This window comes from Chroicocephalus ridibundus, chromosome 17, assembly GCF_963924245.1.
Source record: "Chroicocephalus ridibundus chromosome 17, bChrRid1.1, whole genome shotgun sequence".
Classification (NCBI taxonomy): Eukaryota; Metazoa; Chordata; class Aves; order Charadriiformes; family Laridae; genus Chroicocephalus; species Chroicocephalus ridibundus.
Genome location: NC_086300.1, coordinates 8,876,537 through 8,903,227, shown reverse-complemented (window position 1 = coordinate 8,903,227; position 26,691 = coordinate 8,876,537). Strand labels below are relative to the sequence as shown.

General features: G+C 53.0%; 1 protein-coding gene and 1 gene segment (V, D, J or C); both read right to left on the bottom strand.

Moving 5' to 3' along the window:
• Positions 1-26,691, bottom strand: part of LOC134524591 (M1-specific T cell receptor alpha chain-like) — a 292,071-nt gene that overhangs the window by 111,477 nt on the left and 153,903 nt on the right. The window lies entirely within an intron of this gene.
• On the bottom strand, positions 15,707-16,576 carry LOC134524594 (Ig heavy chain V region C3-like). The segment is given in 2 exon segments: positions 15,707-16,046; positions 16,450-16,576. Coding segments are annotated over 2 exon segments (396 nt in total).

Genomic DNA, 26,691 nt, shown 5'->3' with positions numbered 1-26,691 from the left:
AACGGTCTTTACACAGTGTCCCTGCCTTCTTTGTTTCTCGTGTTGCCCATCAGCTGTAGAGCTGACCACTCAGGAGAAGAGCCTGAGGAGTAAAAAGCGGGAGAGAGGAGGTGGTACGAACTGGCCGCAACCCCCATTCCCCATCCCCTATATGCCCCTTGGAGGGAAGAGGTAGAGAAGTTGGGAGTGAAGTTGAACCCGGGAAGAAGCGTGGGATGGCAGAAAGGTGTTTTTAGATTTGTTCTTATTTCTCGCTGTCCGACTCTGATTGGATTGATAATAGATAAAATTTATTTCCTCAAGTCGAGTCTCTTTGGCCTCTGAAGGTAATTGCTGGGTCATCTCCTTGTCCGTTTTTTGACCCATGTGCCTTTCATTGTGTTTTTTCACCCTGTTCAGTAGAGGAGGGGGACTGACATAAGGACATAAGGACATAACTAGGAAAGTCCCTAGTTTGATACAGTCCTCGGGCTACTACCCGTTACTGATTTTCCATGTAGGTGGAGATGAAGCTGCGACTCGTAGACCAAGAGTAATCAAGGGGGACTTCAGGGCCTTGGGAAGTTTGGTAAGGGAGTCTGGGGCACAGGTGCTTTTCTCCTCACTCCTTCCAGTTGCAGGCAGTGACACTGGAAGGAACAGGCGCATCCAGTCCATTAACACATGGCTCCGTGGCTGGTGTTGCCGCCACAATTTTGGGTTTTTTGATAATGGGATGGCCTACATGGCACTGGGCTTATTGGTGTCAGATGGGAAACACCTTTCTCAATCTTTCTGCCCAAGAGATTGTGGGGCTGATCGACAGGGCTTTAAACTAGATGTGAAGGGGGAGGGGGATGATAATATTAGGTTTGTCTGTGACAAGCTGTGGGATAATACATCAGGGTTAGAGGCACGGGGCGCATAGTAAGGACCTTTGACCTGTTTCCCCGAGGCATGCTGGGGACGCTACATCACAGCCAAAGTCTTACAGAGACGAGCCAGGGGCTCCTGAGGTAGTCCGAGTCAACAGGGAAACATGCGTGAAACACCCCAAGGGGTGCTCCTCTAAGAAGGCGTCAGAGCCAACAGCCCGGCTGAAGTGCCTCTACACGAATGCTGGCAGCATGGGCAAGAAACAGGAGGAGTTGGAAGCTACCGTGCTGCTGGAAAGCTATGACAGAATCACCATTACTGAAACCTGGTGGGACGAATCCTGTGACTATCGATGGCTACAGGCTGTTCAGAAGGGGCAGGCGAGGAAGGAGGGGCAGAGGTGTTGCCCTCTATGTTAATGAAGGGATAGAGTGTGAAGAGATGTCCCTAAAGAATAGCCAAAGGGAAGTTGAAAGCTTATGGGTAGGAATTAGAGACCGAGGCAACAAGGGGAACCTTTTGGTTGGTGTCTACTACAGGCCTCCTGATCAAGGGGAACCTACTGATGAAGCCTTCTTCTTCCAGCTGCAGGAGGCATTGCGCTCGAAGGCTCTCATCCTGCTGGGGGATTTCAACAACCCCAACATCTGCTGGAAAAGTAACACAGTGAGCTGTAGATGATCCAGGAGGCTCCTGGAGTGCCTTGACAATAACTTCCTAAGACAGGAAACAGACAGCCCTACCCGAGGGGATGCCATACCGGACCTCATAGTCACCAATGCCAGTGAGCTCATTGGGGATGTCAGAATTGGAGGCAGCCTGGGCTGCAGTGACCACGCACCGGTGGGAGTTCACGGTCCTGAGGGGTACGTGCCAGACGAGGAGCGTAGTCAGGACCCTGAATTTTAGGAAAGCAAACCTCCAGCTCTTCAAGGAGTTAGTCAAGAGGACCCCCTGGGAAACGGTCCTCAGGGACAAGGGGGCAGAACAGAGCTGGCGGATCTTCAAGGATGCTTTCCATAGAGCACAAGAGCTCTCGATCCCCAGGTATAGGAAATCAAGCAAGAAAGGGAAGAGACCAGCATGGCTGAGCTGGGACCTGCTGGTCAAACTAAAGGCAAGAAGGAACTGCACAGGCAGTTCTAGCAGGATCAGATGTGCTGCGAAGAGTATAGGGATGCTGCCTGGTTATAGAATCATAGAATCTGTTGGGTTGGAAGGGACCTTTAAAGGTCACCTAGTCCAACCCCCCTGCACTAAGCAGGGACATCTTCAACTAGATCAGGTTGCTCAGAGCCTCATCAAGCCTGGCCTTGAATGTCTCCAGGGATGGGGCCTCCACCACCTCTCTGGGCAACCTGGGCCAGTGTCTCACCACCCTCATTGTAAAGAACTTCATCCTAATGAAGGAAGACCCAGGGAACTACAGACTGGTCGGTCTCACCTCTGTGCCTGGCAAGATCATGGAACAGATCCTCCTGGAAGCTCTGCTAAGGCACATGGATAATAAGGAGGTGATTGGTGACAGCCAACATGGTTTCACCAAAGGCAAATCGTGCCTGACAAATTTGGTGGCCTTCTATGATGTTGCTACAGCATTGGTAGATATGGGGAGAGCAATTGACGTCATCTACCTGGACTTACGCAAAGCGTTTGACACTTTCCCACACGAAATCCTGGTCTCTAAATTGGCAAAGCATGGATTTGATGGATGGACCACTTGGTGGTTAAGGAACTGGCTTAATGGCGGCACTCAAAGGGTTGCAGTCAATGGCTCTATGTCCACATGGAATCCGGTGATGAGTGGCATTCCTCAGGGGTCAGTACTGGGACTGGTGCTGTTCAACATCATTCTTGGGAACACGGACAGTGAGATCGAGGGCACCCTCGGCAAGTTTGCCGACAACACCAAGCCGTGTGGCACCGTCGACACACTGGAGGGAAGGGATGCCATCCAGAGGGACCTGGACAGGCTTGAGAGGTGGGCCTGTACGAACCTCATGAAGGTCAACCAGACCAAGTGCAAGGTCCTGCACCTGGGTCATGGCAATCCCAGGCACAAATACAGGTTGGGCGGAGAATGGCTTGAAGGCAGCCTGGAGGAGGACTTGGGGTGCTGGTGGACGAGAAGCTCAACATGAGCAGGCAATGTGCACTTGCACCTGAGAAAGCCAACCACATCCTGGGCTGCATCAAAAGGAGCATGGCCAGCGGGCCGAGGGAGGTGATTCTGCCCCTCTACTCTGCTCTCGTGAGACCACACCTGGAGTACTGCATCCAGCTCTGGAGTCCTCACCACAGAAGGACATGGATCTGTTTGAACAGGTCCAGTGGAGGGCCACGAAGATGATCAGAGGGCTGGAGCGCCTATGCTATGAGGACAGGCTGAGAGAGTTGGGGCTGTTCAGCCTGGAGAAGAGAAGGCTCCAAGGAGACCTTATAGTGTCCTTCTAGTCCCTAAAGGGGGCCTACCCCAAGGATGGGGAGGGACTCTATATCAGGGAGTGTAATGATAGGACACAGGGTAACGGCCTCAGATTGAAAGAGGGCAGACTTAGCTTGGATACCAGGAAAAAAATTCTTTACTGTAAGGGTAGTGAGGCACTGGAACAGGTTGCCCAGGGAAGATGTCAATGCCCCATCCCGGGAAGTGTTCAAGGCCAGGCTGGATGAGGCTTTGAGCAGGCTGGTCTAGTGGGAAGTGACCCTGCCCTGGCTGGGGGGTTGGAACTAGATAATCTTTAAGGTCCCTTCCAACGCAAACCATTCTGTGATTCTGTAATGTGTAATCTAAACCTGCCCTGCTCTAGTTTAAAACCATTGCCCCTTGTCCTATCACTACATGCCCTGCAAACAGCCCCTCCCCAGCTTTCTTATAGGCCCCCTTTAGGTACTGGAAGGATACTATAAGGTCTCACTGTAGCCTTCTCTTCTCCAGGCTGAACAACCCCAACTCTCTCAGCCTGTCTTCATAGGAGAGGGGCTTCACCCTTTGACCATCTTTGTGGCCATCCTCTGGACCTGCTCCAACAGGTCCATATCCTTCTTGTGCGCAGTACTCCAGGTGGGGTCTCAGGACAGCAGAGTAGAGGGGGAAAATCACCTCTCTTGGTCTGCTGGCCATGCTTCTTTTGATGCAGCCCAGCATGCGATTGGCCTTGTGGGCTGCAAGCACACATTGTTGGCTCATGTCCGGCTTTTCATCCACCAGTACCCCCAAGTCCTTTTCCACAGGGCTATTTCTCTATTGCATCATCCCCCAGCCTGTATTGATAATGAGGATTGTCCCAACTCAAGTCTAGGACCTTGCACCTGGCCTTGTTGACCTTCATAAGATTTGCTTGGGCCCACCTCTCTAGCTCATCCAGGTCCCTCTGGATGCCATCCCGTCCCTCTGGCCTCTCGACTGCACCACTCAGCTTGGTGTCAATGGCAAGCTTGCTGAGGGTGCACTTGATCCCACTGTCTAAATCATTGATGAAGATATCCAACAGCACTGGTCCCAATACGGATCCCTGAGGGACACCACTTGACACCCCTCTCCATCTGGACATCAAGCCGTTGACCACCACCCTCTGGATGCGACCATCCAGCCAGTTCCCTATCCACCAAAGAGTCCACCCATCTAATCCATATCTCTCCAACTCAGAGAGAAGAATGTTGTGGGGGACCATGTCAAAGGCCTTGCAGAAGTCCAGAGAGATGGTATCTGTAGCTCTTCCCTTGTCCACTGATGCAGTCCCTCCATTGTAGAAAGCCACCAGGTTGGTCAGACAGCACTTGCCCCTGGTGAAGCTGTTCTGGCTGTCTCGAATCACCTCCCTGTCCTCCATGTGCCTTAGCATAGCTTCTAGGAGGATCTGTTCCATGATCTTCCCAGGCACAGAGGTGAGACTGACAGGGCGGTAGTTCCCAGGGTGCTCCTTTCTACCCTTTTTAACAATGTGTGCAATGTTTCCCTTTTTCCAGTCACCAGGGACTTCACCTGACCGCCACGACTTTTCAAATATCATGGAGAATGGCTTGGCAACTACATCAGCCAATCCCCTCAGGACTCTGGGATGCATCTCATCAGGTCCCATAGACTTGTATATGTTCAGGTTCCTCAGGTGGTCACAAACCTTGTCTTCACTTACAGTGGGAGGGACTTTGTCTGGCAGGTCCCTGTCTTGCGGTCCTTCAACCTGGGAGGCATGAGGAGAGAGGCTGTCAGTGAAGACTGAGGCAAAAATATTGTTCAGAACCTCAGCCTTCTCCTCATCTGTTGTTACCAGTTTGCCATTCTTGGTCATCAGGGAGGGTACACTTTCTTTGACCTTTTGACCCTGTTTGACGTACCTGTAGAAGCCCTTCTTGTTATTCTTAGCATCGTTCAGCTCCAGCCACGCAAAACCAAACAACCCAGAACAAGAGAAAGCGTTCAGACATGTGTGAGCCAGACGAGACCAAGGGGAAAATACTGAAATCTCAGACCTTTTGTAAGATGCCTCTTCACAGAATCACGGAATCACAGAATCTTCAGAGTTGGAAGGGATCTCTAGATATCATCTAGTCCAACTCCCTTGCTAAAGCAGGATTGCCTAGAGCACATTACTCAGAACTGCATCCAGGCGGGTCTTGAAAATCTCCAGAGAAGTGGACTCCACAACCTCACTGGGCAGCCTATTCCAGTGCTCTGTCACCCTCACCGTAAAGAAGTTTTTCTGTGTATTTGAACGGAACTTCCTATGTTCTAGCTTGTGCCCATTGCCCCTTGTCCTGTCACTGGGAACCATTGAAAAGAGCCTGGCTCCGTCCTCCTTAAACCCACCCTTTAGATACTTGTAAACATTAATCAGGTCCCCCCTCAAACTCCTCTTCTCCAGGCTAAAGAGTCCCAGCTCTCTCAGCCTTTCCTCATAAGGGAGATGCTCCAGTCCCATAATCATCTTGGTTGCCCTTTCTAGCCAACTGCATCCTGGGCTGCATCCCCACAGCGTGGCCAGGAGGGCGAGGGAGGGGATTCTACCCCTCTACTCTGCTCTCATGAGACCCACCTGGAATACTGCATCCAGCTCAGGACTTGATGGAGTAAGTCCAGTGGAGGGCCATGAAGATAATCAGAGGGCTGGAGCACCTGTCTCCTATGAAGACAGGCTGAGAGACATGGGCTTGTTCTGCCTGGAGAAGCCTCTTGGGAGACCTTACAACAGACTTCCACTAGATAAAGGGGGCCTAGGGGAGAGATGGGGATGGACTCTTCATCAGGGAGTGACGCGACAGCACGAGGGGAACGGTTTTAAACTGAAAGAGGGGAGATTTAGATTAGATATTAGGAAGAAATTCTTGACTGTGGGGGTGGTGAGACACTGGAACAGGCTGCCCAGAGAAGCTGTGGATGCCCCATCCCTGGTGGTGTTCAAGGCCAGGCTGAATGGGGCTTTCAGCAACCTGGTCTGGTGGGAGGTGTCCCTGCCCAGGGCAGTGGGGCTGGATCTAGATGATCTTGAAGGTCCCTTCCAACTCTAACCATTCTGTGATTCTATGTTTCTAACTTCCACGATAGTCTTCTCCATATTTTTACATGGCACAGCCTCTCCAAGAGAGCAAGAAGTGAAAGAGTGAAGTTGAGCCTGGGAAAAAGGAGGACAGAGAGGGAGGACGGTATCGTTAGGGTTGGATTTTGTTTTTTTATTTTTCGTTCCCTCCATTACACTGTATTTTAATTGCCAATAAATTAAATTCCTGCAGTGTGCAGGACAGGCCACAAACACCTGCCGTGCACAGTGATAAGCCCTCAATGCCGGAAACAGCCCTGAGCACCACCACACACATCGCAACACTCCCCTGGCCCATTGCGCTTGCACCTTGGGCTGAGCCCCAGTAGGATTCTGTTAAAGTTCAGCTGGATTTCCTGTCTCTGGGTGAACGGCACAGAAATAGCGGGCAGAGTCCCAGGGCTGCAGGGCACTCAGGGATAGATATGCCTCAGAATGGGAATTGTCCCAGGATGCCGTGGCTCAACCCTGCACCTCTGCCCCATACTTCTTTGTAGTACCCGAGGGTCCACTCATGAAGGAGACCCACTCGAGACCGCCACTGGGGTCCTCACGGTACCACCGAACATAGTAATCCTTGAAGGTGAAGCCGGATCTGCAGAAGGAGAGGAGCATGGAGTCCCCGGGTGCTCGCAGCCCTCCACCGGCCTCCACCAGCTTCAGCTGCACCCACACCCCTGTGGACGGAAGCGCAGGCAACGTGCCATGAGTGGTGGCTCACCTGATGCGGCATCAGCATGTGGCATCAGAAGAGATGTAAGATTTTACAACTTCCTTCCACCTTTCTTGGGATGTTCATGAAACAGCTCTCTCTCCTCTACCACCCTGAGCCCTGGGAAAGTGATGGAGCAAGTAGGCCTGGAAACCATTTCCAGGAACTTGAGGGACAAGAACGTCACCAGGGTTCACAAGGGGCTACTCATGCCCCTTGTGATAATCTTCTGTGAGGCAATGACTGGTTGTGGAGATGAGGGGAGAGCAGCAGACATTGGTTGCTGTTGATTCAGGAACGCTTTCAATACTGTTTCAGCTAAGGTCCTCCTAGAGAAGCTGACAAAGTCTGGGCTGGAGGAGCAGGCAGTGAGGTGGGTCACAGAATCACAGAATGGTAGGGTTGGAAGGGACCTCTGGAGAGCATCTAGTCCAACCCCTCTGCCAGAGCAGGCTCACCCAGAGCAGGTGGCACAGGAATGCGTCCAGGCGGGTTTTGAATGTCTCCAGAGACGGAGACTCCACCACCTCTCTGGGCAGCCTGTGCCAGGGCTCTGCCACCCTCACAGTAAAGAAGCTCCTCCTTAAGTTTACGTGGACCTTCCTACGCTCAAGTTGGTGCCCATTACCTCTGGTCCTGTTGCTGGGCACCACTGAAAAGAGCCTGGCCCCATCCTTCTGACACCCACCCTTTAAGTATTGATAAGCGTTGATAAGATCTCCCCTCAGTCACCTTTTTTCCAGACTGAAGAGACACAAATTCTTCAGCCTTTCATTGCAAGAGAGGTGTTCCAATCCCCTAATCATCTTGGTAGCCCTTTGCTGTACCCTCTCCAGCAGTTCCCTAGCCTTCTTGAACCGGGGAACCCAGAACTGGACACAGTACTCCAGGTGTGGCATCACCAGGGCAGAGTAGAGGGGGAGGATGACCTCCTTCGCCCTGCTGACCACACTCTTCTTGATGCACCCCAGGATGCCATTGGCCTTCTTGGCCACGAGGCCACATTGCTGGCTCATGGTCATCCTGTTGTCCACCAGGACTCCCAGGTCTCTTTCCATAGAGCAGCTCTCCAGCAGGTCAGCCCTCAGCCTGTACTGGTACTGACGCCCAGAACGAGCTGTTCCATCATCTTTCCAGGGATGGAGGTGAGGCTGACCGGCCTGTAGTTCCCCAGGTCCTCCTTCTTGCCCTTTTTGAAGGCTGGAGCAACATTGGTTTTCCTCCAGTCCTCAGGCACCTCGCCTGTTCTCCAGGACCTTTCAAAGATCACAGAGAGCAGCCCAGCAATGACTTCCACCAGTGACTTTCTTCTCATGATCACTACAGCCAAGGGTGCCCCCAAACTTAATGTCCTCCAACAGTCCCTCTGACAGTCAAAAACTGTCTGAATGCCTGGTGCCAGATGGTGGTTATCAGTGGCACAAAGTCTAGTTGGAGGCCAGCAACTAGCGGTGTACCACAGGGGTCAATACTGGCTGCAATCCTGTTGCACATCTTCATTATCGATCTGGAGGACTGCACAGAGTGTGCCCTCTGCAATTAGTGCAGATGACTCCAACCTGGGAGGAGTGGCTGATACAGCAGGGGGTTGTGCTGCCATCCAGAGGGACCTTGGTATACCCCTGAGGTATACCACTCGTCATTGGACTCCATCTGGACTTTGTTCTGCTGGACAACTTGACCATGAACCAGAAATGGGCCCTGTGGCAAAGAGGGATAATGGTGTCCTGGGCTGCACCAGGAGGAGAGTTTGCGTCAGCTCAGGGAGGTGGTCCTTCCCCTCTACTCAGCACTGCTGGTGTCACACCTGCAGTATGGGCTCCACTGCTTGGCTCCCCAGGACAAGAGAGAGTTGGGCATACAGGAGAGAGGCCAGTGAAGGCCAAGAAGGTGATAATGGGACTCGAGCACCCCTTCCATGAAAAAGGCTGAGAGATCGGGGGTGCCTTACCCTGGAGAAGAGAAGGTTCAGGGGGATCTCACTGATGTATAGAAACAGAGGAAGGGAGGGGGCAGGGAGGGCTGGGCTAAGCGCTTTTCCCTGGTCCTCAGTGACAGGTCACGAGGTAATGTGCAGCCTTATGTGACACTTTTTCACTGTCAGGGTGACTGTGCACTGGCACAGGTTGCCCAGAAAGGCTGTTGGTTCTGCCTGCTTGGAGATATTCAAAAGCTGTCCGGAGATGGTCCCAGGCAACCAGCTCTAGGAGGCCCTGCTTGAGCAGAGGGTCTGGATGACCTCCTGAGGTGCCCCCCAACTTCAGGATTTCTGTGAGTCTGTGAAAGGCTCACGGGCCCATTCACGACTTTGTGATATGTGCCAGGGCAGAGGGGAAAAATGAAACTTGGACTTTACTACTCCCCTGATGAACAACTTTTTACAGGACTGTTGAGGAAAACGCACTTTCCTCTTTTGGCTACAAGATTCAAAGCTGGAACTCAGGAGAGTTATACAGGACTCACTCAGGAGTGATACAAAAATGTCATATGGGTGGGTAAAAGAGGAGCACGCGGAGGACTCGGGAGAGGTATTCGGCATGGTTATGTTTGCTGTATTTGTGGTGTTCAGTCTTCTGATAGATCTTATGGTTCTTCTGTAGAGTTGCAGACACAGGTACATGCACATGTGAACAGGTTGTACAACCCCCTGCACAAACCCAGAGCCTGGCTTTGGAAGGATGAGGAATAACATGCATCCCCATTTGACCACTTGACTGGCTGCTTCCTGGAGCCCGAGAAGCGTACTGCTGGCCACAGCTTGTTGCTGGAGGCAGGGCTCCTGGACTGAGCAGAGGGCAGGGAATTCAATGGGGAAATGACTGTTAGAGCCCCTCCATTTCTCCATCAAAACCACCTAACAGTCACTGCTGGAGGGCTGCAGGGCATACATGGCAGCATGCTGGCAGCGCATGAGGTCATGAGGAGAGACTCGAGGTCTTCCCCCCAACCAGGACGCAAGAGTATTCCCAAAGCATTTCCAGACCCACAAACTGTCTCTTAAAAGCTCTGGCTGGCCGTCAGGCCTGATGCTGTCCTTTCATACTCCCCAGGAAGGGCATTAGAAAGTGCAGCAGAAGAGGAGCCAGTTTTGCTCCTAAGATGGCAGAAAAGTTGAGGCTGTAATGGACCTCTGAAAAGGTCTGGTTTAACTCTCCTGCTTGAAGCAGGGTCAGCAAGAGTAGGTGTACTTGATTTGTTTGTGATGGAGTTAATTTTCTTCAGAGGCACCTGTGTGGGCAGCTGCAATTTTTTATGGCAAATACCGTGTTGATAACACATCAAAGTTTAAGCTGTTGCTGAACGGTCTTTACACAGTGTCACTGCCTTCTTTGTTTCTCGTGTTGCCCATCAGCTGTAGAGCTGACCACTCAGGAGAAGAGCCTGAGGAGTAAAAAGTGGCAGAGAGGAGGTGGTATGAACTGGCCGCAACCCCCATTCCCCATCCCCTATATGCCTCTTGGAGGGAAGAGGTAGAGAAGTTGGGAGTGAAGTTAAACCCGGGAAGAAGCGTGGGATGGCAGAAAGGTGTTTTTAGATTTGTTCTTATTTCTCACTGTCCTACTCTGATTGGATTGATAATAGATAAAATTTATTTCCTCAAGTCGAGTCTCTTTGGCCTGTAAAGGTAATTGCTGGGTCATCTCCTTGTCCATTTCTTGACCCATGTGCCTTTCATTGTGTTTTTTTCACCCTGTTCAGTAGAGGAGGGGGACTGACAGAGTCACTTGTTGGGCACCTGGAGGCCAGCCAAGGTCAACCCATCACACCTTGTCTACTTCTTCTTCCCGATCAGGTGATCTGTAGTAGCCACCCACTACAATGTCACCCCTCCATCTACTATGGTACAGGAGTAAGCTACCACACCACCTCTCCATGATCCCACATCTACAAGCAAGCCACAGAGGTAAAACTGGGCCAGGCTGGACAGCAGCCCATATAATGTGTAATAACCAGCACGTCACTAGACAGTCTCTGAAGTTCCCGCAATACATCCTCCTGCATCATAAATACTTATCTTCACTGCTTTTGACTGCAAGCACACCAAAGTTTTGTTTCCTGCACCTGCCAATACGTGACATAAACATCTGGTTAGTGGCTGTTAGAAAGAAATGCTGAGAAGTCTCTACTCCCTATCAGTTGGGTTTTGGCTCCACGCTGCTGCAGAGCTGCTCCAGGCTGAGCCTGGCACCAAGGTAATACACTGCTTCATCCCCTTGCTTTGCTGCCTGGATCTGCAGGGTGAATCTGTTCTGGGAGCTCTCCACTGATCCCTTAACGCGACCCTGGATATCTTCTCCAGAGGCACCACCTTCCCAGTAAATCCATTCCAGAGAGCCACGTGGCCCCAGCTGGTACCAGGACATGTAGTACTTGCTCATACTGTCCCCACTCATGCTGCACTGGAAGGTGACTCCATCTCCCTCTCGCATGGCCAGATCCCCGATGTGTTGCTCCAAGGCCACCTGGCCAGTGACTGCTGCAGTGAGGAAGAACAAGCCATGATCGCTCCAAGATTCAGAAAAGGTCACGGCATTGCTGGTGGGGACACTGTCATAGCACTGGACTAAATTTGTTCTCTTTCAACCCAACTGACAAAGATGAGTAGAGGAACTGAGCTGGTACAAGGAATCAGTGCTTATGAGGAGAGAGACACCACCTTTCCCTCCCTCCTTTTCCCTGTCAGAGAAGAAGGTGTTTTGGATTTTCTGATTTGGTGCAGGAAGGATTTGCACGATGGAGGACAAATCCCTTTGGCTTTGCCAGGCTGTGATGGTGAGGAATTTACTCTCCTGTCCCTGATACTGCTCGGAATGCGCACAAGGACCTCTCACAGGCAAGTGGGGCTTGGATCCTATGCTGACATCCTCAACCTGCTATTTGCAAGGACAAAGCATTAGGCCCAAGGATGGGGGTGTACCAGGTAGATTCCCTGCCTGTTCCCACACTGCGGAGCAGCCAGGCTGGATGGAGGTGCCTAAATCGCAGCTAGAAGAGGAGGAACTCATCTCCCGCTGTGCTCTGCAGGGATTGGTGGGGAGGTAGAGGCGGGGTGCAGGTCAGGCTGCAAGTGGTTAGCACAGCTCTGTGGCGAGCAGAGCACAGGAGCATGCTCAGTTCCTGGGTGGCGTCACCCCTTCCTCTTCCTTTTGCTTACCTATGATGGGTAAGAACCCCACGCACAGGGCAGTCCACACGGCCAGGCCCCACTCTGCCTCGACTCTCTGTAGCTTGTCTCCGCTGGCAGAACAGCTCTGCCCACATCTGCCCTGTCTGTGCCTCTGTCACTGCAGTCAGTCCTAGTCCCTCCTGGTCCCTCCCTTGGTCTATGACAACAGCGAAGGCGAGAGGTGGGGGCTGGAGGAGCAGAAGAACCTGAAGCTGTTGGTGAACTCTCGGGTGTCTCTCATCCTGCAAGCTGCAATACCAGAGAGCTCGCTTGGCAGGAAAACCTCTAGTGGGCAAAAGGTGTCGTGTTGCTGTACAGCTACACTCAACCTTCCTCTGAGGAAGGACTGCAGTGTTTCTGCTGGGATTTTGGAGCTGGCCTGGGGGGCAGCAAGTTGTCCTCCCAGGGCACCCTGGCTCCTTGCTGCTTGTGAGCTGCTGCTCCTGGATGGGAGCCACTGACCCCTCTACTCTTGTGGACAGGGCGCTCCATGGCAGACGTGCTCCTCACCCGCCTCTTGCTCAGCACCCTACTCCTCCACTCGCTCCCTCGTGCTGACATTTCTCCAGCAGCCTCTTCCCACCAAAGCCTTCCCAGATGCCCCCAAGCAGCAAAGGCAGCAAAGGGCAGGGGAGATCCAGGATTCGCTGTGCACTGAAGCTCTGGGGTAGATGTGCAGGTTCAAGGCCCCCAGCTCATCCCCCAAAACTCATGTGCACAGGACTGAGCAGGGACCAGGCTGTTGGGGCTCCTCAGCAGAGCAGGGACACTCCCTTCTCATTCTTACCCTACTGAGCAGGAACACAGAGCTCCCCCTAGGATCTTTGTAGCCACAGGAGAGGACACCTGCTGAGCCCTACAGTGTCACCGTTTTGACTGGTACTACCATTTTGGGATGCCCAAATTCCATGCTGCCCCTCTGCAGACTCTCTGAGTCCTTCCCCTCCTCTTCCTCTTCATGTGTGCTCCAATCTGGCCCCTTAGGGAAGGGATCCAAGACAGGGGTGGTAAGGTGAGTTGCAAGATGGTAGAGGAACCCATTGAACCTGGAGGTGGCCTAAGGTGCCCTGAGACACTTGGAGCTGCCCCAGCATGGTAGGATACCCCAGGTTCCCCACAGCCCTCAGATCATATCTTCCTTGTTGGGAGTCCTTACACAAAATTCTATGCTGGACCTCATGAATATACATGAATATATATGCTGGACCTCACGTACACACATGAATATATATGCACAGAGTGCCAACACTTCATGCACAAGGGAAAAGGTGCCCTGCAGCTCAGCTCCTGCTGTTTGCCTGTTCTGGGGCTCCCTGATCAACATGAGCTTTAAAAGCTCAATTCAGCTGTGGTTTGCCATAATCAAATCTTAGTTCTTCAATGCTTGTTGTGCTGCTTCTTAAACAAACTGCTTTCTCTTTTGCTTTCTTCTTCTGGGAGAGACTGAGAAGAATGGAAGAAGGTGATCAACTTGTTCATGGTTTTGTGTGTGCTTGTGAGATACTCTGCTGCTGCTGCTGCTGCCACAGCACCTCTGTGCCCCTTTCCAGGAAAGCCAGCCCAGGCTACTCCTCAAAAGACTTTTTGCAGCCAACCAGGAAAGACCTGGCTGAATTTAACACCCCTCCTTCCTTTTCTGCCCCAGCTTTGCCTGTCGTTCAAGCACTGTGCCCTTTTCCAGCTCTCTGGTGCTGCAGAAATACGTGGCCGTGTCTGCAGCTGATGGCGAGAGCACTTCCAGCAACAGCTGGTTCCTGGAGGGGTCTGCAGAGCTGGTGACTCGTGTCTGGAAGAACGAAGCAATGTGCTGAAGTCCCGTGAAAGGATACAGCAACGCTATGTGCTGCAGGTCTCTGCCAGGAGTCTGACGGATCCAGTCCCAAGCGTAGCTGCTATCGGTGACGGGTACACCAGAGATGCGGCAGGTAAGCGTGAGTGACTCTGAGACCTTCCCTACCACAGGGCCAGTGGCATCTATCTCCACCTGAGAAAGGGCACCTGCAACCCCAGGAGACAAGGATAAACAGGCAGGAACAGCTCAAGCAATATCTTCATGTACTCCACCACTTCCCTGGGCTTCTGCCTGTGATCTCTGGGATCCAGCAGCTCCAAACACACATGTTCACAAGCTCTTGTTCCTGTTAGAATCTCAGATCTGGGAGACCTCCCCATTCTCCCAGTGGGCTCCCAAATGACCCTCTGTACTTTCTGTATTTCCTCTCCTAGCTACTTAGTGAGTGAATAGTGACAACTGGACTGAGCGGACCTGAGCCGTGCCCAAAACCTGAGCACGGCTATTACCACACCTCAACAGTCAGCCGTGACAGGGTACACACGATGGAAACAGCAAAACTTGTTTCCAAAGGTGAAGCAGTTTCAGAGTGTGACAGGAGTGAGGATTGGCATGAGACATGGGAAGAAGGCAAGCAGAAGGGGTAATGCTTTGCAGACAGACTCAGATAAAACAGATAAAACGTTTCCATCATGACCAAGCACCAATGTAGTTACATCATATGATGTAACTACACAACTCTCCGAGAGCAGCCCTGAACCACTGTGGGATTCAACTCCATTCCAGCTTCAGACCCAGAGCTGGGACCCTGGCAGGACGTTTGTGTTAAAGCTCAGCTGGTTTTCCTGTCTCTGTGCAAACGGCACAGAAGTAGCGGGCAGAGTCCCTGGGCTGCAGGGCACTCAGGGACAGATATGCCTCAGAACGGGAATTGTCCTGGGATGCCGTGGCTCAACCCTGCATCACTGCTCCATAATATGGTTTACTTCAGGCCCAGCAGATGGACACCAAGTCGAATGTGCCACCTGGTGCCTGACAGTACCACCAAACATCATGAAGCTCAAAGCTGTTTAGCAGGCACTGAAATGAGACTGAGAGGCCTGTAATTACCAGGCTTTACCTTCTTTCCCTTCTGGAAAATGGGGATAACATTTGCCAGCTTCCAGTTGTCTGGGGCCTCTCCAGACTCCCAAGGCCATGGAAAAAGAACAGAGAGAGGTTCTGTGATAACATTGGCCAGCTCTTTCATATCCGGGCATGAATGCCAGAGGGACCCATAGATTTAGGTGCCGAAACAATGCAGATGAAATACTACAAACTGACCCCAAGCCCCATTTCCAATTGGCCCCTGTGCCTCCTGGGGAGAGGAAGGGAATGCAAGAGTGAAGCTGAGCCTGGGAAGAAGGATGGCAGAGAGGGAGGATGGTTTCTTTAGGGATGGGGTAATTTTCTATACTCTCCATTGCACTGTATTTTAATTGGCAATCAAATAAATTCCTGCAGTGTGCAGGACAGGCCACAAACACCTGCTGTGCAAAGTGATAACCCTTCACTGCTGGAAACAACCATGGGTGACCCCATGCACATCACAGCACTCCCTTGCCCTATTGCTCTTGCACCTGGGCTGGGCCCCAGCAGGTTTCTGTTAAAGCTCAGCTGGATTTCCTGTCTCTGTGTCAATGGCACAGAAGTAGCGGGCAGAGTCCTGGGGCTGCAGGGCACTCAGGGACAGAGAGGACTCGGACCGGGAATTGTCACGGGACACCGTGGCTCGACCCTGCACAGACTGCCCGAACTGAGTAACTGAGGAATCATAGCTGATGACAGACACCCACTCGAGACCACCACCGGGGGCCTGACGGTACCAATAAACGGGGTAATTCCCGAAGGTGAAGCCGGATCCGCGGCAGGAGAGGCGAACGGAGTCCCCGGGCACTCGCAGCCCTCCGCCGGCCTCCACCAGCCTCAGCTGCGCCCACACCCCTGCGGACGGAGAGCGCAGGCAGCCGGGCAGCGCGCCACCACGGCCCCACGACGTTCCCCCGCCGCCCCGGCGCCCCCCGCCCCGGCACAGCCACAGCCGCCACCCGCCTCTCTCCCGGCAAAGCCCCGCGCCCGGGGCAATGCCCCGCCTGCCCCTCTCGGGGCTCACCCGCGCCCGCTCCCACACTGCGGCCCGACCCGCCGGCCCGGAGCCGGCCCCGGCCTCTCCCTCGCCCGCCCACCCCACCCCACCCCACCTGCTCGCCGCCGAAGGAGAGCGCCAGCCGACAGCGCGCCCGGCGCGGGAGCAGCCGCAGCCCCGGGGCCCCGGCACGGGCAGCGCAGCCCGCGAGCAGCCGAAGCCCCGGGCCCGGCCTCGCCGCCCTCCCCGCCCGGTTCTCACCTGCCGGCCCCGAGGCCAAGGCCAAGGCCAGGAGCCACGGCCCCAGACCGGCCGCCATCGTGCCCTGCCGCGCCGGGGACGGACGGGGACCGAGGGCCCGGCGGGAGCCGCACAGGAGCCGAGCGGAGCCGCGCTCGAACCCGCTCCTGCCCGCCCGCTGGCGAGGGGGCAGAGCCCATGCCTCTGCCCGCCCCCAGCACCCCCGCCCTGGCCCCCCGCTGCCGCGTCCGCTTTGGGGCAGGAGAAGGGCGGGTGCGGGCAGGGCCGCGGGCAGAGGAGGAGCGCGGCGCCCCGGCACACCGAGGCTCCTGGCCCGGGGCTGCCAGCGCGGCTCCGCCGTTCTCCCGTCTCGTCGCCCTGCCGAGCCCTGCGCAAGGGCGTCGGCGCCTCGACCGCCCGCAGCCGGCCCTGGCCGCGGCCCTGGCCCCAGCCCCAGCCCCAGCGGCAGGGACGGGCCGTCGGCCCGCAGCATCCCCTCGCAGGACCCTCCCCGTGCCCCGCACCCCCAGCCCGCCCTGGCCTCACTCCCAGCCCCTGCCCGCGGAGACCAGACACACAGAGGGCTGTGCTGCCATCCACAGGGACCTCCACAGGCTGGAGATCCGGGCTGACAAGACCTCTCTCCCCATCTTGCTATAAGCCACCTTTTTATATGGAAAGGCTGCAATAAGCTGTCCCCAGAGTTTCCTCTTCTCTAGGCTGAGCAACCTCAACTTTCTCAGCCTGTCCTCAAAGGAGAGGTGTTCCACCCCTCTGATCATTTTTGTGACCCTCCTCTGGAGCTGCTCCAGCCACGTCCATGTCTTTCCTGTGCTGAGGACTCCAGAGCTGGATGCAGTATGCACAAGTCCTTCTCTCCAGCACTGCTCTCAATCCCTTCATCCCCCAGCCTCAATTGATACCAGGGGTTGCCCCAACCCAGGTGCAGGACCTTACACTTGGCCTTGTTGAACCTCATGAGGTACACATGGGACCACTTCTTGAGCTTGTCCAGGTCCTTCTGGATGGCATCCCATCCCTCAGGCATGTCAACCACACCACTGAGCTTGGTGTCATCCGCAGATACCCTGAGGCTGCACTCAATCCCACTGTCTATGTCATTGATGGAGACATTAAGCAGTACCGGACCCAATATGGACCCCTGAGGGACACCACTCGTCACTGGACCCCATCTGGACTTTGAGGCATGTTGTGGTTTAGCCTCAGAGGGCAACAGAGAACCATGTGGCTGCTCTCTCAAACTCCCCTCCCCACAATGGGGAAGAATCAGAAGAAAAAGGAAAAACATGTGGGATAAGACCAAGGCAGTTTAACAGAACAGCAAAGGGAACAAGAAAACAACTGTAACACACATAGAGGAATGTAGAAACATGATTACAGTAGCACCGCTCACTGAATGGACCCAGGACGCCCCAGCCCGCTCCCAGTGGCGACTTCCTGCTCCCTTCCCCAGCCAGCTACAGACTAAGCATGGCTCACATGGGATGGAACACCTGTGTCCCTACTACTTTCCCCTGTCTTATGTGCATATATATACACATACATATATTTTCATACAGATATAATGCCCTTAGTCTGTGGGCCATCCGTCTAAAATGTCCGTTGAGTTCATTTAATCTATGACTTTCGGCTCCATCTGTTAGAACAGTCTCTCAGGGCAGGGGGGATGGTGTGTGGTGCTGCACTGTTGCATGCTGTATTTTCGGAGCTTGTGGCTGGTGCACCTGCTTTTCAAGTTGCCACACAAGAAGTCATTTCTGGAGGTCAAAGGGAGAGAAATAAACTCCGAGGTAGTGAATTTCTCGTGAAAAAGGAACCAGGAAGGACAAAGTGGGCCTTCCAATCTGCATGAGATGTTTTGACTTTTAGAGTCCTCAGAGACATTGAGGGAGGATTGAAGAGGCGTCTTACAAAAGGTCTGAGATTTCAGTATTTTCCCCTTGGTCTCGTCTGGCTCACACATGTCTGAACGCTTTCTCTTGTTCTGGGTTGTTTGGTTTTGCGCGGCTGGAGCTGAACTTAGCAAGGGATGCTAAGAATAACAAGAAGGGCTTCTACAGGTACGTCAAACAGAAAAGGAAGGTCAAAGAAAGTGTACCCTCCCTGATGACCAAGAATGGCAAACTGGTAACAACAGACGAGGAGAAGGCTGAGGTTCTGAACAATATTTTTGCCTCAGTCTTCACTGACAGCCTCTCTCCTCATGCCTCCCAGGTTGAAGGACCGCAAGATGGGGACCTGTGAGACAAAGTCCCTCCCACTGTAAGTGAAGACAAGGTTTGTGACCACCTGAGGAACCTGAACATATACAAGTCTATGGGACCTGATGAGATGCATCCCAGAGTCCTGAGGGGACTGGCTGATGTAGTTGCCAAGCCTTTCTCCATGATATTTGAAAAGTCATGACAGTCAGGTGAAGTCCCTGGTGTCTGGAAAAAGGGAAACATTGCACACATTGTTAAAAAGGGTAGAAAGGAGCACCCTGGGAACTACCGCCCTGTCAGTCTCACCTCTGTGCCTGGGAAGATCATGGAACAGATCCTCCTAGAAGCTATGCTAAGGCATATGGAGGGCAGGGAGGTGATTCGAGACAGCCAGAACGGCTTCACCAGGGGCAAGTGCTGTCTGACCAACCTGGTGGCTTTCTACAATGGAGGGACTGCATCAGTGGACAAGGGAAGAGCTACAGATACCATCTCTCTGGACTTCTGCAAGGCCTTTGACATGGTCCCCCACAACATTCTTCTCTCTGAGTTGGAGAGATATGGATTTGATGGGTGGACTGTTTGGTGGATAAGGAACTGGCTGGATGGTCGCATCCAGAGGGTGGTGGTCCATGGCTTGATGTCCAGATGGAGAGGGGTGACAAGTGGTGTCCCTCAGGGATCAGTATTGGGACCAGTGCTGTTGGATATCTTCATCAATGATTTAGACAATGGGATCAAGTGCACCCTCAGCAAATTTGCCATTGACACTAAGCTGAGTGTTGCGGTTGACAGGACAGAGGGATGGGATGTCATCCAGAGGGACCTGGATGAGCTAGAGAGGTGGGCCTGAGCAAACCTTATGAAGTTCAACAAGGCCAAGTGCAAGTTCTTGCACTTGGGTAGGGACAATTCTGGTTATCAATACAGGCTGGGGGATGACGTGATAGAGAGCAGCCCTGCAGAAAAGGACTTGGGGGTACTGGTGGATGAAAAGCCGGACATGAACCAACAATGTGTGCTTGCAGCCCAGAAGGCCAATCACATCCTGGGCTGCATCAAAAGAAGCATGGCCAGCAGATCAAGAGAGGTGATTCTCCCCCTCTACTCTGCTGTCCTGAGACCCCACCTGGAGTACTGCGTCCAGCTCTGGCGTCCTCAGCACAAGAAGGACATGGCCCTGCTGGAGCAGGTCCAGAGGAGGGCCACGAAGATGGTCAAAGGGCTGGAGCCCCTCTCCTATGAAGACAGGCTGAGAGAGCTGGCGTTGTTCAGCCTGGAGAAGAGAAGGCTCCAGGGAGACCTTATAGCAGCCCTCCAGTACCTGAAGGGGGCCTACAGGAAAGCTGGGGAGGGGCTGTTTGCGGAGGCATGTAGTGATAGGACGAGGAGCAATGGTTTAAATTAGAGCAGGGCGGGTTTAGATTAGACATTAGGAAGAAGTTCTTTACAATGAGGGTGGTGAGACACTGGAACAGGTTGCCCAGAAAGGTGGTGGAAGACCCATCCCTGGAGACATTCAAGGCCAGGCTTGATGAGGCTCTGAGCAACCTGATCTAGTTAAAGATGTCCCTGCTTAGTGCAGGGGGGTTGGACTAGGTGACCTTTAAATGTCCCTTCCAACCCAACACATTCCATGATTATATGATTATGAACCCATAGGTTTTTTCACCTTTGTCCTTCCAATTCTCATTCCCATCCTGCTGAAGAACTAGTGATTGATCTGCTTGTGGGGCTTAGCTGCCTGACAGGGTTAACCCACAGCAAGGAAGAACTCAGCCGGCTAATCATAATGGAAGAGCCTGGAGTCAACCACCACCTGGCAGCAACAATGATGTCATTGGGAAAGGCTTTGCCTTTCTTTTCAAGTGAAGCAGCATGCTTTCCCCCTACAACACTTCTACAAGATTTATGCATAGTCTCTGAAGGCTACAATAGTGGCAAACATCACGAGGGTGGGGGATCGGTGCAATGTGCCATGCAATGTGCCATGAGTTGTGGCTCACCTGATGCGGCATCAGCATGAGGTTCCCAGCATCAGAAGAGATGTAAGATTTTACAACTTCCTTCCACCTTTCTTGGGATGTTCATGAAACAGCTCTCTCTCCTCTACCACCCTGAGCCCTGGGAAAGTGATGGAGCAACTGGGCCTGGAAACCGTTTCCGGGAACTTGAAGGACAAGAATGTCACCAGGGTTCACAAGGGGCTAGTCATGCTTGAGCAAGATGATAATTCCCTGCCATGTGGCATCATGATCGACAAGAAAAGCTGGGGCAAAGAGGAAAGCACAGGGGAGACACTGGGATTTATGCCATTGTCCTCCGGGGTGAGCATTATGTGTGAGGAAGCCCTGCTTTCTTGGAAAGGCCTAAACACCTGCCAGCCCACAGGAAGTAGGAAATGAATTCCTGATTTTTCTTCCCTTGCGCATGCAGCTTCACTTTACCTTTTAAATGTCTTTATATGTAGTCAGCAAGGTGTACCGCTTGTATCATCACCACATCCACAAGGAAGAAAAGGAGGGTTATAGTCACTTGCGCCTCTCTCCTGAGGGAATAGAGGGTCCAGTATGCCGGGCAGACCCTCCTCACAGGGATGTCTGCTGTCTTCCTGGAGCCCAGGTTAAGGACATAACTAGGAAAGTCCCTAGTTTGATACAGTCCTCGGACTACTACCCGTTACTGATTTTCCATGTAGGTGGAGATGAAGCTGCGACTCGTAGACCAAGAGCAATCAAGGGGGACTTCAGGGCCTTGGGAAGGTTGGTAAGGGAGTCTGGGGCACAGGTGCTTTTCTCCTCACTCCTTCCAGTTGCAGGCAGTGACACTGGAAGGAACAGGCGCATCCAGTCCATTAACACATGGCTCCGTGGCTGGTGTTGCCGCCACAATTTGGGGTTTTTTGATAATGGGATGGCCTACATGGCACTGGGCTTATTGGCGTCAGATGGGAAACACCTTTCTCAATCTTTCTGCCCAAGAGATTGTGGGGCTGATCGACAGGGCTTTAAACTAGATGTGAAGGGGGAGGGGGATGATAATATTAGGCTTGTCTGTGACAAGCTGTGGGATAACACGTCAGGGTTAGAGGGACGGGGCACATAGTAAGGACCTGTTTCCCCGAGGCATGCTGGGGACGCTACATCACAGCCAAAGTCTTATGGAGACGAGCCAGGGGCTCCTGAGGTAATCCAAGTCAACAGGAAAACACGCGTGAAACACCCCAAGGGGTGTTCCTCTGAGAAGGTGTCAGAGCCAACAGCCCGGCTGAAGTGCCTCTACACGAATGCTGGCAGCATGGGCAAGAAACAGGAGGAGTTGGAAGCTACCGTGCTACTGGAAAGCTATGACAGAGTCGCCATTACTGAAACTTGGTGGGACGAATCCTGTGACTATCGATGGCTACAGGCTGTTCAGAAGGGGCAGGCGAGGAAGGAGGGGCGGAGGTGTTGCCCTCTATGTTAATGAAGGGATAGAGTGTGAAGAGATATCCCTAAAGAATAGCCAAAGGGAAGTTGAAAGTTTATGGGTAGGAATTAGAGACCGAGGCACAAGGGGAACCTTTTGGTTGGTGTCTACTACAGGCCTCCTGATCAAGGGGAACCTACTGATGAAGCCTTCTTCTTCCAGCTGCAGGAGGCATTGCGCTCGAAGGCTCTCATCCTGCTGGGGGATTTCAACAACCCCAACATCTGCTGGAAAAGTAACACGGCGAGCTGTAGATGATCCAGGAGGCTCCTGGAGTGCCTTGACGATAACTTCCTAAGACAGGAAACAGACAGCCCTACCCGAGGGGATGCCATACTGGACCTTATAGTCACCAATGCCAGTGAGCTCATTGGGGATGTCAAGATTGGAGGCAGCCTGGGCTGCAGTGACCACGCACCGGTGGGAGTTCACGGTCCTGAGGGGTACGTGCCAGATGAGGAGCGTAGTCAGGACCCTGAATTTTAGGAAAGCAAACCTCCAGCTCTTCAAGGAGTTAGTCAAGAGGACCCCCTGGGGAACGGTCCTCAGGGACAAGGGGGCAGAACAGAGCTGGCAGATCTTCAAGGATGTTTTCCATAAAGCACTGGAGCTCTCAATCCCCAGGTATGGGAAATCAAGCAAGAAAGGGAAGAGACCAGCATGGCTGAGCTGGGACCTGCTGGTCAAACTAAAGGCAAGAAGGAACTGCACAGGCAGTTCTAGCAGGATCAGATGTGCTGGGAAGAGTATAGGGATGCTGCCTGGTTATAGAATCATAGAATCTGTTGGGTTGGAAGGGACCTTTCAAGGTCACCTAGTCCAACCCCCCTGCACTAAGCAGGGACATCTTCAACTAGATCAGGTTGCTCAGAGCCTCATCAAGCCTGGCCTTGAATGTCTCCAGGGATGGGGCCTCCACCACCTCTCTGGGCAACCTGGGCCAGTGTCTCACCACCCTCATTGTAAAGAACTTCCTCCTAATGAAGGAAGACCCAGGGAACTACAGACTGGTCGGTCTCACCTCTGTGCCTGGCAAGATCATGGAACAGATCCTCCTGGAAGCTCTGCTAAGGCACATGGATAATAAGGAGGTGATTGGTGACAGCCAACATGGTTTCACCAAAGGCAAATCGTGCCTGACAAATTTGGTGGCCTTCTATGATGTTGCTACAGCATTGGTAGATATGGGGAGAGCAAGTGACGTCATCTACCTGGACTTATGCAAAGTGTTTGACACTGTCCCACACGACATCCTGGTCTCTAAATTGGCAAAGCATGGATTTGATGGATGGACCACTTGGTGGATTAGGAACTGGCTTGATGGCGGCACTCAAAGTGTTGCAGTCAATGGCTCAATGTCCACATGGAATCCGGTGATGAGTGGCATTCCTCAGGGGTCAGTACTGGGACCGCTGCTGTTTAACATCTTTCTTGGCAACACGGACAGTGAGATCGAGTGCACCCTCGGCAAGTTTGCCGATGACACCAAGCTGTGTGGCACCGTCGACACACTGGAGGGAAGGGATGCCATCCAGAGGGACCCGGACAGGCTTGAGAGGTTGGCCTGTACGAACCTCATGAAGTTCAACCAGGCCAAGTGCAAGGTCCTGCACCTGGGTCATGGCAATCCTAGGCACAAATACAGGTTGGGCGGAGAATGGCTTGAAAGCAGCCCTGAGGAGGACTTGGGGTTCTGGTGGACGAGAAGCTCAACATGAGCAGGCAATGTGCACTTGCACCCGAGAAGGCCAACCACATCCTGAGAAGAGAAGGCTCCAAGGAGACCTTATAGTGTCCTTCTACTACCTAAAGGGGGCGTACAGGAAGGATGGGGAGGGACTCTATATCAGGGAGTGTAATGATAGGACACAGGGTAACGGCCTCAGATTGAAAGAGGGCAGATTTAGCTTGGATATCAGGAAAAAAATTCTTTATTGTAAGGGTAGTGAGGCACTGGAACAGGTTGCCCAGGGAAGATGTCAATGCCCCATCCCGGGAAGTGTTCAAGGCCAGGCTGGATGAGGCTTTGAGCAGGCTGGTCTAGTGGAAGGTGACCCTGCCCATGGCTGGGGGCTTGGAACTAGATGATCTTTAAGGTCCCTTCCAACGCAAACCATTCTGTGATTCTGTGATGTGAAATCTAAACCTGCCCTGCTCTAGTTTAAAGCCATTGCCCCTTGTCCTATCACTACAGGCCCTGCAAACAGCCCCTCCCCAGCTTTCTTTTAGGCCCCCTTCAGGTACTGGAAGGATACTACAAGGTCTCCCTGGAGCCTTCTCTTCTCCAGGCTGAACAACCCCAACTCTCTCAGCCTATCTTCATAGGAGAGGCGCTCCAGCGCTTTGACCATCTTCGTGGCCATCCTCTGGACCTGCTCCAACAGGTCCACATCCTTCTTGTGCTGAGGGTTCCAAAGCTGGACGCAGTAGTCCAGGTGGGGTCTCAGGACAGCAGAGTAGAGGGGGAGAATCACCTCTCTTGATCTGCTGGCCATGCTTCTTTTGATGCAGCCCAGGATGTGATTGGCCTTCTGGACTGCAAGCACACATTGTTGGCTCATGTCCAGCTTTTCATCCACCAGTACCCCCAAGTCCATTTCCACAGGGCTATTTCTCTATCGCATCATCCCCCAGCCTGTATTGATAATGAGGATTGCCCTCGAACTCACTGTCCGTGTTGCCAAGAAAGATGTTGAACAGCAGCGGTCCCAGTACTGACCCCTGAGGAATGCCACTCATCACCGGATTCCATGTGGACACTGAGCCATTGACTGCAGCACTTTGATTGCTGCCATCAAGCCAGTTCCTTATCCACCGAGTGGTCCATCCATCAAATCCATGCTTTGCGAATTTAGAGACCAGGATGTCGTGTGGGACAGTGTTGAATGCTCTGCGTAAGTCCAGGTAGATGACGTCACTTGCTCTCCCCATATCTACCAATGCTGTAGCAACATCATAGAAGGCCACCAAATTTGTCAGGCACGATTTGCCTTTGGTGAAACCATGTTGGCTGTCACCAATCACCTCCTTATTATCCATGTGCCTTAGCAGAGCTTCCAGGAGGATCTGTTCCATGATCTTGTAAGGCACAGAGGTGAGACCGACCAGTCTGTAGTTCCCTGGGTCTTCCTTCATTAGGATGAAGTTCTTTACAATGAGGGTGGTGAGACACTGGCCCAGGTTGCCCAGAGAGGTGGTGGAGGCCCCATCCCTGGAGACATTCAAGGCCAGGCTTGATGAGGCTCTGAGCAACCTGATCTAGTTGAAGATGTCCCTGCTTAGTGCAGGGGGGTTGGACTAGGTGACCTTGAAAGGTCCCTTCCAACCCAACAGATTCTATGATTCTATAACCAGGCAGCATCCCTATACTCTTCCCAGCACATCTGATCCTGCTAGAACTGCCTGTGCAGTTCCTTCTTGCCTTTAGTTTGACCAGCAGGTCCCAGCTCAGCCATGCTGGTCTGACCCCTGAGAAATGCCACTCATCACCGGATTCCATGTGGACACTGAGCCATTGACTGCAAGACTTTGAGTGCGGCCATTAAGCCAGTTCCTTATCCACCGAGTGGTCCATCCATCAAATCCATGCTTTGCCAATTTAGAGACCAGGATTTCGTGTGGGACAGCGAAAGTGCAGGGGGGTTGGACTAGGTGACCTTTAAAGGTCCCTTCTCCCCTTTCTTGCTTGATTTCCTATACCTGGGGATCGAGAGCTCTTGTGCTCTATGGAAAGCATCCTTGAAGATCCGCCAGCTCTGTTCTGCCCCCTTGTCCCTGAGGACCGTTTCCCTGGGGGTCCTCTTGACTAACTCCTTGAAGAGCTGGAGGTTTGCTTTCCTAAAATTCAGGGTCCTGACTACGCTCCTCATCTGGCACGTACCCCTCAGGACCGTGAACTCCCACCGGTGCGTGGTCACTGCAGCCCAGGCTGCCTCCAATCTTGACATCCCCAATGAGCTCACTGGCATTGGTGACTATGAGGTCCAGTATGGCATCCTCTCGGGTAGGGCTGTCTGTTTCCTGTCTTAGGAAGTTATTGTCAAGGCACTCCAGGAGCCTCCTGGATCATCTACAGCTCGCCGTGTTACTTTTCCAGCAGATGTTGGGGTTCTTGAAATCCCCCAGCAGGATGAGCGCCTTCGAGCGCAATGCCTCCTGCAGCTGGAAGAAGAAGGCTTCATCAGTAGATTCCCCTTGATCAGGTACTAGACACCAACTAAAAGGTTCCCCTTGTTGCCTCGGTCTCTAATTCCTACCCATAAGCTTTCAACTTCCCCTTGGCTATTCTTTAGGGACATCTCTTCACACTCTATCCCTTCATTAACATAGAGGGCAACACCTCCGCCCCTCCTTCCTCGCCTGCCCCTTCTGAACAGCCTGTAGCCATCGATAGTCACAGGATTCGTCCCACCAGGTTTCAGTAATGGCGACTCTGTCATAGCTTTCCAGCAGCACGGTAGCTTCCAACTCCTCCTGTTTCTGGCCCATGCTGCCAGCATTCGTGTAGAGGCACTTCAGCCGGGCTGTTGGCTCTGACGCCTTCTTAGAGGAGCACCCCTTGGGGTGTTTC